Source organism: Oncorhynchus mykiss, chromosome 23, assembly GCF_057628025.1.
Source record: "Oncorhynchus mykiss isolate SJ-2025 chromosome 23, ASM5762802v1, whole genome shotgun sequence".
In the NCBI taxonomy this organism is placed as follows: domain Eukaryota; kingdom Metazoa; phylum Chordata; class Actinopteri; order Salmoniformes; family Salmonidae; genus Oncorhynchus; species Oncorhynchus mykiss.
This window is the reverse complement of record NC_143044.1, coordinates 20,532,841-20,546,120: the sequence shown is the minus strand read 5'-3', so window position 1 is coordinate 20,546,120 and position 13,280 is coordinate 20,532,841. Positions and strand designations below refer to the sequence as shown.

The 13,280-nt window shown below is 40.7% G+C and overlaps 1 protein-coding gene across 1 annotated transcript; it reads right to left on the bottom strand.

The window, feature by feature from the left end:
* Positions 1-8,947: 8,947 nt before the first annotated feature.
* si:ch1073-126c3.2 (uncharacterized) lies at positions 8,948-11,161 on the bottom strand. Its single transcript, XM_021580675.3, has 6 exons — positions 10,988-11,161; positions 10,679-10,776; positions 10,389-10,503; positions 10,077-10,189; positions 9,552-9,666; positions 8,948-9,337 (listed from the first exon to the last, which is right to left on the bottom strand). The coding sequence occupies exons 1-6, from the start codon at positions 11,037-11,039 to the stop codon at positions 9,168-9,170; spliced, it is 663 nt and encodes a 220-aa protein (XP_021436350.3). The 5' UTR covers positions 11,040-11,161; the 3' UTR covers positions 8,948-9,167.
* Positions 11,162-13,280: the final 2,119 nt, after the last annotated feature.

Genomic DNA, 13,280 nt, shown 5'->3' with positions numbered 1-13,280 from the left:
CTAAATACAGGCCTCATCACAACATATAGGGCAGGCATCCCTCTAAGTCCTTATGCTCAGAGATGGAGTGAGGAATAGAGAATAAGTCAGGGAAATCATTCATATTCCAAATCATAATTAAACCCAACTATTTATCCAACTAAAATGTAGAATGACATTCCTCAGTGATTCAAATTGGTCTTATCACTCAATGTAAAAAAAAACATTTAACACACATCAACATTGGCAGAATTTACATTCATATTTACATTCAGTATAATTATCCCGTAATTATACTATTAACCTTTTTAATCATGATTAAAATATAGATCAGTATCTCAATGCATTCTTAATCTAAATTACTATAATTTTATGTGGTGTAGACCTCTACAATCAACCTGATGCCACAAAAGTCTAAAACAATTTATTGGCACAGTTGACCAACCCCCTCTCTTTTCAACGTTTTTCCTTACCTCTATCGTAAGATTAAAACCAAACTTTACAACTGTCTCTTCTCTTTCCTATTCCCACTTATGAAATATCCAAGACTATAAAAATAACACTCACAGGGCCAAATTTATAACATATGTCAGTCAATCCAACATTTCAGCGTCCTGCTACTCATGCCAGGAATATAGTATATGCATATGATTAGTATGTGTGGATAGAAAACACTCTGAAGTTTCTAAAACTGGTTAAATCACGGCTGTGACTATAACAGAGCGTGTGTTTCATCGAAAAGCGCAAGAAAAACTTCAGGCCCTTTATGTTTGAAGCCTGAAATGTGGCAAAAGGTCGCAAAGTTCAAGGGGGCCGAATATTTTCGCAAGGCACTGTATATTGGGGTGTTGCATGCTATCAGATAATAGCTTCTCATGCTTTCGCCGAAAAGCATTTTAAAAATCTGACTTGTTGGCTAGATTCACAACGAGTGTAGCTTTAATTCAATACCCTGTATGTGTGTTTTAATGAACGTTTGAGTTTTAATGAGTACATTTAGCATTTAGCGTAGCGCATTTGCATTTCCAGGTGCCTACTTGAGACGTCTGCATCTCAAGTAGGATCAACAGGTTTTAAATTTAGGTAACTGTCTCCTCTATGATACGGTCATTTAAATACGACTCAATTCTCAATACATTATTCCAGCAGATAATTTAGGCAACAGACACCGTCTTGTATTGAAATTTGCTTCGCTATTATTTTGAATGAATTAGTCTCTCAATTTAACCTAAACAATCTATTAAAAAGTTACATTTATCACTTCTTTCAATTTTAACCATACAAGCTATTAAAACGTTCAGTTTATACAGTATCTTATACAAACACAAGCGACTGTATCTTTCCAGGCAAAACATACCAATAGTTTAATTACAATCAAATACTCTGAATTTAGTCAAAGCATTGGCTGGGAACTGAACCTGGGTCAACTGCTTGGAAGGCAGATATGCTCACCACTATACCACCAACGCAACTTAAATAACAAAGACTCTCCGCAAATAAACCCACTTTACAATTGTCTGTATTCGTAAAATCACGACACGTCACTATCGGCAATTCCCAGAAAAACAACCCCAAGTTAAAGGTCCAAGCATTACTCCGGCTATGATTCTCACATGCCAAATGAATAGATTAGCAATCAAAGAATAAAATAAACATTTATAGACTAGGAAACATATCTTGCGCCTTTTAATAAAAGTAGATTATGTTTACTCATGCAACGTCACAAAAAAAATCACATTTATGTAAGTATTCATACCCTTTACTCAGTACTTTGTTGAAGCACCTTTGGCAGTATTTACAGCCTCAAGTCTTTTTGGGTACTATATGACGCTACAAGCTTGGCACATCTGTATTTGGGAAGTTTCACCCATTCTTCTCTGCAGATCCTCTCAAGCTCTGTCAGGTTCGGGGGGGAGTGTAGCTGCACAGCTATTTTCAGGTCTCTACAGAGGTGTTTTGGTTCAAGTCCAGGTTCTGGGTGGGCCACTCAAGGACATTGAGACCTGTCCCGAAGCCACTCCTGCATTATCTTGGCTGTGTGCTTAGGGCCTTCACCCCAATCTGAAGTACTGAGCGCTCTAGAGCAGGTTTTCTTCAAGGATCTCTCTGTACTTTGCTCTGTTCATCTTTCCTCAATCCTGACTAGTCTCCCAGTCCCCACAGCATGACGCTGCCACCACCATGCTTGACTGTAGGGATGGTGCCAGTTTTCCTCCAGACGCGACGCTTGGAATTCAGGCCAAAGAGTTCAATCTTGGTTTCATAAATCCAGAAAGTCTTGTTTCTCATGGTCTGAAAGACCTTTAGGTGCCTTTTGGCAAACTCCAAGCGGGTTGTCATGTGCCTTTTTACTGAGGAGTGGCTCCCATCTGGCGCATTTCTATAAAGGCCTGATTAGTGGAGTGCTGCAGAGATGGTTGTCCTTCTGGAAGTTTCTCCCATCTCCACAGAGGAACTCTGGAGCTCTGTCAAAGTGAGCATCAGGTTCTTGGTCACCTCCCTGACCAAGGCCCTTCTCCCCCTATTGCTCAGTTTGTCCGGGCGGCCAGCTCTTGGAAAAGTCTTGGTGGTTCCAATCTTCTTTAATTAAAAAATGATGGAGGCCACTGTGTTCTTGACAACCTTCAATGCTTCAGAAATTATTTGGAACCTTTCCCCAGATTAGTGCCTTGACACAATCCTGTCTCGTGGCTTTACGGACAATTCTGTCGACCTCATTGCCTGTTTTTTGCTCTGACATGCACTGTCAACTGTGGGACCTTATATAGACAGATGTGTGCCTTTCCAAATCATGTCCAATCAATTTAATTTACCGCAGGTGGACTCCAATCAAGTTGTAGAAACATCTCAAGGATGAACAATGGATACATACTTATGTAAATAAGTTATTTCTGTTTTTTATATTTAAGACATTTGCAAAATGTTCAGTAAACCTGTGAGGTATTGTGTGTAGATTGATGAGGTATTGTTTTTATTTAATCAAATTTAGAATAAGGCTGTAACGTAACAAAATGTGGGAAAAGGGAAGGGGTCTGAATACAGTATGTTGAAATGAAATGAAATTATTTGTTTCTGTCTTTAGTCCTTTTTAAATGTGGTCGATGGGCTATACGGGCAACGGTATTGTGCTTATGTAATCTGTAGTCTGCCTGTAACCAGCCTGGGTAGGCCTATAACTCCATTCCTATTCTAATCAGAGTTTAGAGAAATTGGAAATGAGCTTTTATAAGACTGATTAATGCGATGCGTCTTTTGAATTTTGAAAAATCTATCCGAACTCGGCCCCGCCCCACCTACCCAGCCAGTCAGGAGCCACTACTGTGTTGCCACCGTGGCATACTGCATACTTTTTACTAAACGATACGTGCTAAATAGTATGCGACGATGAGTACATAGTATGCAGCTTAAGTATGTAGTACGCTAGTATGGGTATTCGGACACAGCCACAGTACTTTCAAGCTCTCTTTAACTGTTCCCCTCACAAAGGTTAAATGCTTTATTTTTATCTTTTGACTTTTTTAACACTCATAGGAACCAATTGTCCTGAATGCCATGCCTTTTAGAGAGTCATATGCTTTCCACAAGCACAATTAACCTTCATAAGTTCTTATATAATTTGAAGGCAGGTAGTATGTAATTACCTCAATGGTACCATTTGCCTTTCACGGGAGACTGTGTTTGAGAGCCAAACCCTATCTGAGATTCTTAATTTAGAGGAGGTTAACTCTTTAAACAAAAGGTAAATGAGCCACTGTTTCTGTTAATATGTGACGTTTGGTAATTGTATTTTCCATTGGGTATGGCTAGCTTATGAATTAATCATTTATTTATTTACATTACATTATATAACCTGATGCTACACTAACCATGCACTGTTCTGGCCAAGCCTGTTGTCAGGTAAAGGTAAAGGTTTGAAGGCCATGCCGCCTGATAAAGCAAACAATCTAAAACACAACGTACAGTAGAAAATGTGCAGACTTGGATAGATCCCAGGCTGTGTCGGAGCTATCCGCAAACGGGAGACCCATGAGGTGGCGCACAATTGTCCCAGCTTCGTCCGGGATAGGGGAAGGTTTGGCCGGCCGTGTTGTTCTTGTCCCATCGCACTCTAGCGACTCCTGTGGCGGGCCCGGGCGCAATGTATGCTGACACGGTCGCCAGGTGTACGGTGTTTCCTCCGACACATTGGTGCGGCTGGCTTGGAAGCATATACAATATATATGTGAGGACTGCTATACAGATATACCCAGGATCATATCAGCAATGCTGTCAGAACAGCAAGGCTCTGGTTATTTGGTGTGTGAGTCATAAATTGTTGCACATTTATTGTCTTCCTGTCTCATTCTGTTAATGGTTCTTTTGAGAAGCGTTGAATGAACGTGCACCCAACCTGCCTCTCGGGCACTCTTCAGACCAGGATGTGTAAATAAAGCAGCATTACTCCAATCCCATTAATTAAGACTTTGATATGTTGCCCGTATTATTCGGTCAAATGAAGAACAAGCTCCAATTCACATGTGAAGATCTTAATGAAAAGGATGGATCGCAACAGAATCTGTCCCAGTGAGGCAGTGTTTGCCTCCCCCTGCTTTTAAATCATATGTGGGGGAAGCATGTTCTGTTCCTCTTTCCTCACAAATCTCCTTCATTACTGTCGGCCTGATTAGTCCACAGGATGTGCTGAGGATGAGGTGTTCATGAATCATTCTTCAATCATTCTTCAAACGCTGGCCCAAACTGAGTTTTTACTCACCTATTGAATGTTTGAAATTGAATGCATGTCAATTTAATGAGTGCTGTCTATTTAAAGTGTAGGTATGCAAGCCAATCTCTATTTCCAATATGCTGGCGCGGACAACATTTGGTTGTAGTATCTGTCAGACAATGTTTTATGCTAAACTTAATGTACGTGTGTAATGAGAAACTAGCTTTTCATAGGCTTAACATTCCAAATGTGTCTTAGACTAAAAAAGGATCTGGAGATGCACAAAGAAGGAGAGCTGAAGCTGCTGTGGGAAGCCCTAAGCTTTGAATCCTGTTCCTGCAATCGGTAATCACGTCTGAGATATTCAAATCTATGAGCCTCAAATTAAGTCAATCGCTTTCATTGTAACAGGCCATTTTGTATTGCAGAAACTGTCTCAGAAGAATCCCCAATACTCATGGAATTTCACAGTGTCCAAATACCAGCAATGCTTGTGTATTTTACTATTTTTCTATTTGAAAATATTCACAGTACTTCACAGTTCTCGTCACAGTACTTATTTGTGTTTACTGTCAGCTCATTGAAGGTCTTGGCTTTACTCACTAAACATGTTGTTACCAAGACATGATAGGATTTTAGTAATAGATTATATATTGAGACATGGGATGATATTTTTTATGTGATAGAGAGACAAGAGCAAGTCCCATTAATTTGTTTTACCAACCCATGTTAATTTCTTACCCCTGAAAATGATTGGAAACTGACCTCTAGTGGAAATGATTGTAGTTGCAGTATCATATTGTACAGTCAATCTGACTGAACTGGCCTGTACATTAATATCTTCATATGCACTATGAAAAGAATGAGAAAGAAGCAACAAATCAGTTAGAATCAGAGAACAGGAATAACCAAAAACATATTCAGTAGAGTTTAAGAATTTAAGCTACACTAAAGACATCATGAAAGAAAAATATAGTTTACTTCACTAAAGTTACTTTGAAAATTGCAGTTCACCACATTCAGACTACTTTGTGTTAAATTATCATATCCAAATCTGAATGGTCAGATTGACAAAAAAATTGCAGGAACAGATCACACTGGAGTCAGATGTTAACAGAATGTGTTATTTAGCCCGTTAAACACAAAAACTATGGTTCAAGTGAGAATTAGGCAGGTTTGATGCCAAAAAATAAAGGCAATTATTGCCTACTTCACATTTATTGTATTTATGCAAGAAAAGTAGGGTGTAATTTCCAGTGGTTAGCTACACCGCTACATGGCACAAAAAGTAATTAACTACTGAAATCATGACCTAGGTTGGACTTTCGTTCAACTACCACCAAGCTACTGCAAAATGTAGTTCAACTACTAGTCGAACTACATGTAGTTCACTACTCCCCAACACTGAGTGTACATGTATATGTTTTTGATTTGATGTTGGTCAATGGTCTCTGTTTCCAGTTGCAGAAGTAGTTTTCAACTTCAAAGTAGCCAGATCAGAGGAATGAATTACTAATGTCAGTGATATTCCTTGAGGTTTCATATTTTGAATTTCTAGGAAATATAGTAGGAGTTACTTTTACACCTACAAAATCCCAACATGATCCCTTGCTGTAATTGTATTAAATGGTCAGAAATGTCCCTGAAGAGCGAAGTCCATTAAAACTGTAATATGTTTGCAGAGATTGCTAGTTGTATTCTTTGCTGCCCTCTAGACGCGATTTGACACCACACATTGTGGCAAAACAGACAAGGATTCTCTTGTTCAACTATACTGAACAAAAATATAAGCGCAACATGCAACAGTCAATTTAAATAAATCAATTAGGCCTTCATCTTCATTTCACATGACTGGGCAGGGGCGTAATCACTGGTGGACTTGAGAGGGTATATACCCAACCACTTGGGAGCCTGGGCAACCCACTGAGGACACAGGCCAAGCCAATCAGAATGACTTTTTCCCCATAAAAGGGCTTTATTTCAGACAAAAATTCTCCTCAGTTTCATCAGCTGTCTGGATGACTGATATCAGACGATCCCACAGGTAAAGAAGCCAGATATGGCAAACAGAAATTGAAATTGGACGGTCTTCAGAGATAGATGGGAGGGGTTGAGAGTTTCTGAAGAATGGGACTAAAAACAAACTAAAGACAACTATTGTAAAATAGACTGTGTCCATAAAATGTTTATAGTATGTATAAGCTGGAAGTAGAAGCCTACAGTAAGTGGTGTTGTCCAGGAGTTTACTCCAATTAGGGGAAGGGTGGTAGGGTTAGGGGAAATAATAAAGGAAAATATATTTAACAAAATATTTTATATACTATATATGTTTAAGAAAAAAATGTATGGGGATTGGAAATGATGAAGACACAATCTTTCCGCAATATTAAAGTGCATCTTCCCCATAATTAAAAAAAACAAACAATTGTGCACAACATTTTAGAGAAATACGTTTTTCTTTTGTGTATGGAACATTTCTGAGATCTTTAATTTCAGCCCATGAAAACATGTTGCATTGCTTTTTTTGTTCAGTATAGTACTGTAGTACCAACACAATGACTCATTTATATATTTGACGATTATGGGATCCAACATACACTACAAGTATGTGGATACCTGCTTGTCAAACATCTCTTTCCAAAATCACTAGATGTTGGAACATTGCTGCAGAGACTTGCTTCCATTCAGCCACAAGAGCATTAGTGAGGTCGGGGCACTGATGTTGGGTGATTAGGCCTGGCAGTCAATGTTCCAATTCATCCCAAAGGTGTTCAATGGGATTGAGGTCAGGTCTCTGTGCAGGCCAGTCAAGTTCTTCCACACCGATCTCAACAAACCATTTTGAAACAGGAAACGGCCTTCGCTAAACTGTTGCCACAAAGTTGGATGCACAGAATCGTCTAGAATATTATTGTGTGCTGTAGCGTTAAGATTTCCCTCCACTGGAACTAAGGCTATAGCCCAAACCATGAAAAACAGCCCCATACCATTATTCCTTTTCCACCAAACTTTACAGTTGGCACTGTATATTGGGGCAGGTAGCATCCTCCTGGCATCCCCCAAACCCAAATTAGTCTGTCGGACTGCCAGATAGGGAAGCGTAATTCATCACTACAGAGAACGTGCTTCCACTGCTCCAGAGTCCAAAGGTGGTGAGCTTTACACCACTCCAGCCCATGCTTGGCATTGTGCTTGGTGATTTTAGTCCTGTGTGCAGCTGATCGGCCATGGAATCCCATTTCATGAAGCTATCGACGAACAGTTCTTGTGCTGACATTGCTTCCAGAGGCAGTTTGGAACCCGGTAGTGAGTGCTGCAACCGAGGACATGCTTTTTACATGCTACGCGCTTCAGTACTCGGCGGTCCCGTTCTGTGAGCTTGTGTGGCCTACCACTTTGCGGCTGAGCCGTTGTAGCTGCTAGATGTTTCCACATCACAATAACAGCACATACAGTTGACGGGGGCAGCTCTAGCAGGGCAGAAATTTTACAAACTAACTTGTTGGAAAGGTAGCATCCTATGAAGGTGCCACGTTGAAAGTCACTGAGCACTATAGTAGGGCCATTCTATCGCCAATGCTTTTCTATGGAGACTGCATCGCTGTGTGCTTGTTTTTATACACCTGTCAGTAACGGGTGTGGCTGAAATAGCCAAATCCATTAATTTAAAGGGTGTCCACATATTTTTGTGTCTAGTGTCTATCTTCTCTAGATCATTTCCATGTCATCCCTGAATTTGAATGACCCTTAATTGATTGATTTATGATATAATAGTTAATGAGTTCAAATCCCATTTGAGTCTTTGCTATGCTGACCTTGACTTCAGATTATGACCCGGATTCATTCAAATCAGGATTTTTTTACAAAGTGGTTTGCAGCTTCTGAACTGTCAGTATTATGCTAATCCTCACATCACTTGGGATTTTAGAATGCTTATTATATATCCTTTGAGATTATAGTAGTCTGATCATTTAACAACAGCGTTTTGTATTTCAATTTGAAGGACATCAAATAAGAAGAAATAAGCAACCTGCATGCAGAACATTTGGCGTCTAACGCTTCAGAGCTAGTAGGATCTTAAACCTCATATGTCGTTCAAGTTGACAGAGATGAGATTTATTTTACTCTGCTACGATAATCCTTGCAGTATTACTAGCTGCTAAAACTCTCGACATTAATGAGGAGAATAATGAAGAAGATTGACATCTTTGTGCTCAGCAGAACTGAAGAATGGAAGAAATGGTTTCATGTCAAATGTGCTTATTTTTCTTTTGTCAGCATCACTTTATTTTTCTGACTTGTGGACTGTGTTTGTAATGCATGTCATGTTTCCATAGCAACATGACTTTGTGTGTTGATATTTACATTAATAACCAGCACCTCAGGTTTAGGTGTCACACAGATTGGGTGGATTTGTTGCAAACTGTACACATTAATTTCCACTTAGAGCTTTCCCTTCTAGTCTCACTCCTCTTTGTTATGGTTATCCACAGAGGAGACAGTCATATTCTGTTTCTCCCTCGATGTCCTTCAGCTCACGTTTGAACTGCTGAATGAGCTGAGCCTCAAGATCACTGTTACTCTTGGTAGTCAGGCAGTCCTGGTTCTTGGGAAAGTAGGCTGTTTTAGCTCCTGCAATAGATCTGGAGGATTCTGCATTTACAAATGGACACACATTCTTATCACTTTTGAACAGCATTGACTTTGAAAAATGTCATCAACATTTCAATATGACTTAATATTTTACAACAGAATTAGAGGATGTTTTAGTTACAGTATTACATATTACAGCTCTACAAGCTGTCCACCATGGCCTTTCTGTGGAGGTACAGAAAGACTTTACAGATGATTAACAGAGGGGACTTACTGTTGCAAACGGCCAGCTTGTCACCTCCAATGTACTGGGTTGTCCATTTGAATCTGGTGTCTGCACTGCATTCCTCATACAGACGACTGTTCCTCAAGAATGCAAAGTCAAAGCCCTGTGTAGTGAATAATATGGCAAATAATTAATCATTTGCTAGCATGCTAGCAGATACCAATAGACTTCCAGCTATTGTGCTAGCGCTAGTTAGCATTGGCTCGTAAAACTACCTCTAACTTCCTTCAAACTGAACACAGAGACATACAAATTGTATCCACGATTTCATCTGACTCTGGGGAAGTAGATAAAGGGCCTCGTTGCCAAAATCCGGAAGTATCCCTTTAAGGACCAAACATTTTTATTTTATTTTACCTCCCCCCCATTTTCTGTAGAAACTCTTTTTCCTTGCAGAAACTGTTTGTGTTTCATATAAAGGAATAGCCTATTGTAGAATACTGCATATTTAATCTTTGTGCCACCATACAGTGTGATTATATCATAGGCCTGTGATGTTGCAGGAAAGACTACCTCATTGCACATGGGTTTACAGTAACGCCTCTTTTTGTTGGTGACACACACAAGTCCTCCTTTACTCTGGGCTACTGCAGCTGGACACTCTTTGGGCTCAAAGTTATGGCAAACTATACAAGGAAAACACACAGAAACACAATAATTATATTAGGTAATACATTTAGAAAGACACAAAGTAAAGCCAATGTAATTATGGGTTACACTAAAAGAGACCCTTTGCTCTGCCATAGCTTATTTGGGGCCAATAAAATATTTGTCAGCAACAAACTCTTATTGTACACAGATCTGTGTTTTGCTCAGGACTCTTACCTGTTTTTTTATGTTTCTGTAGAATGACTGTCAGTGTTTGCAAGGAGTTAATCACAACAGCAGTCTGGTTGTCGCTCCACTGGCTATTAATATGTTTAGCACATTGTGCTGCCTCCTGTTGACAGATAGTGGAAAGAGACGTCATACATCTGTTTGAAACCCGAGTACCAAAACATGTCAACTTCAATTTAGATTTAGCCAGAGCAACTGATCAGCATTGCATTATTGGTAAAAGTTGACCACAGATTTAACAGTTTCTAGACAAATTTCAGTGATGAAGTTATCCATACTGCAAGATGAGTAGAGAGCTGTTTAAACAACAAGGTGGTTGAGGAGCAGCTATTGTTCCCAACATCTTCCTCCTGAGCAACAGCACATGAGAGGAGAGCTGGCAGACACAAAAAAACCATTCTGAATCACACAACAGTCTCAACCTTGTCTCTGCCAATGGTTAGTTGTTCTGCTTATTGAAAAAATTGTGCCATGATGTACAGGTTGATACTCGGCATGTAGGCCAACTGTGTTTAAATACTCAAACACATATAATGAACATGAAGGCTCAATTAAGTTTCTACCACCATCACGGCTTGCCTTCTTACCTGTCAGTGAGCAAAAGCAAAGTAGAACTCTTCTTGTTGAAGTTTGTGTCATGTTGTCAATGTTGGTTCTTCCTTCAGTCTAAGTTGTAACCACCGTTGGTGTATTTAACCACTGACTGGAATTTGGGGAGGGTACAAAGTTTGTTGCTGCTGACCAGTTCCCAGTCATGGGCCAGATCGTGGACTTTCGGGAATTCACAGATTTCGCAATTGTTCAGAAATGTTGTACAATTAAGCGAATTTCTTCATTTTTGCTCACACTGGAACAATTTCTCACAGAGATGACATTGCTTGTTTTGAACTATGTTTTTGTCAGCATTATATTAACCGGCCATGAGTTATATTCAACTTACACTGTAAATGTTTGAGTGAATTCTGTAACTGAGCTGATGGGGGCACATTTTCAATGGATCAATTTACATTTGTTGATGCAGGCAGTTGTTATTTTAAAGTTATGATAATGCTTCATTTTTTTCGGTAAATACATTCACCCTCTAGTTATTTTGTTTCAGTTGAGTGAATGTTGCTGTAAGATTTCAAAGACCCATTTGTGTCCCGGTCTGCACATGGATCTGTGAGTGATGCATAATGTGACCATCCTACACAGTGGCCAAAGGGACTGGTTGAGTAAAAAAGCATGACTGACTGACTAATAAGTATGGGTGGCATTCGTTATGGAAGGAGATGAACAGGGAAACATTCATTATGCATGGAGATGATCTGGGAAACATTCATTATGCATGGAGATGATCTGGGATACATTCATTATGCATGGAGATGATCTGGGAAACATTCATTATGCATGGAGATGATCAGGGAAACATTCATTATGTATGGAGATGATCAGGGAAACATTCATTATACATGGAGAGATGATCAGGGAAACATTCATTATGCATGGAGATGATCAGGGAAACATTCATTATGCATGGAGATGATCAGGGAAACATTCATTATACATGGAGAGATGATCAGGGAAACATTCATTATGCATGGAGAGATGATCAGAGAAACATTCATTATGTATGGAGATGATCAGGGAAACATTCATTATGCATGGAGATGATCAGGGAAACATTCATTATGCATGGAGATGATCAGGGAAACATTCATTATGTATGGAGATGATCAGGGAAACATTCATTATGTATGGAGATGATCAGGGAAACATTCATTATACATGGAGAGATGATCAGGGAAACATTCATTATGTATGGAGATGATCAGGGAAACATTCATTATGTATGGAGATGATCAGGGAAACATTCATTATACATGGAGAGATGATCAGGGAAACATTCATTATGCATGGGGATGATCAGGGAAACATTCATTATTTAGAGTTTTGGAAATAAAATTGAGCTCATTAAGATGGAAAGTGGGTTTTGTTGGATTTAATAAAAAATGGAAGTAATTCAAATAGATTTTTTTTCCTTTATTTAATCCTCCCGTGGTCCTGGGGTCAGGGTGACCCAGGTCCTGTGTGTGGAGGGCTCCCCGCTCTGTGCTCTGTGCTCGTGGGTCAGAGCGACCCAGGCCCTGTGTTTCCAGGGCTCCCACTCTGTGCTCTGTGCTCTGTGCTCGTGGGTCAGAGAGACCCTGCCAGCCACTACACAAGTCCAGACATGCCCAACTGTGTGCTAGAGAGCAGCCAAGTGTTCTTATTGTGCTCTGTGCTCGGTGCTCACGGGTCAGAGTTACCCAGGGCCTGTGTTTCCAGGGCTCCCGCTCTGTGCTCTGTGCTTTGCGCTCGTGGGTCAGAGCGACCCTGCCAGCCACTGGCCAGGCGTATGCCATTGAGTGTAGAGAGTCTGCGAGTGAGGCGAGTGTGGCGAGGTTGTGCGTGGCTCCCCGCTCTGTGCTCTGTGCTCCTGGGTCAGAGCGACCCAGCCAGCTACTACCTGTGTTTCCAGGAATCCCGCTCTTTGCTCTGTGCACTGCGCTCGGTGGGTCAGAGCGACCCAGCCAGCCACTACACAGGTCCATACATGCTCCGCTGTGTGCTAGAGAGCAGCCAAGTGTTATTGTGGCTCGGGTGGGTGGGTCAACTGCACACGGCTACACACAAGCGCGCAAGTGAGCTTCGTGCATTTTCAGGCCTTGGTCTCCCGCCGGCCGGCGGCACACACACACACTACCACGAACACACATGCACACACACCGGGTGACCGGTGCCCCACCCATGCCAAGTGCGCTCTTCCCCGCCGCTCAGTGGACCTGATCAGTGGACCCGAGCGGCCATGGCCATGCGTTTTACGGCAGCGCAGGTTCTAGAACAGATCTTGTCCAGCGT

Coding starts and splice junctions, on each gene's coding strand:
- si:ch1073-126c3.2 (XM_021580675.3), bottom strand. CDS start 11,039: ATGACACAAACTTCAACAAGAAGAGTTCTACTTTGCTTTTGCTCACTG. Junction 9,667..10,076: donor GTAAACCCATGTGCAATGAG/GTAGTCTTTCCT, acceptor TTCACTACACAG/GGCTTTGACTTTGCATTCTT. Junction 9,338..9,551: donor CAAGCTGGCCGTTTGCAACA/GTAAGTCCCCTC, acceptor TTGTAAATGCAG/AATCCTCCAGATCTATTGCA.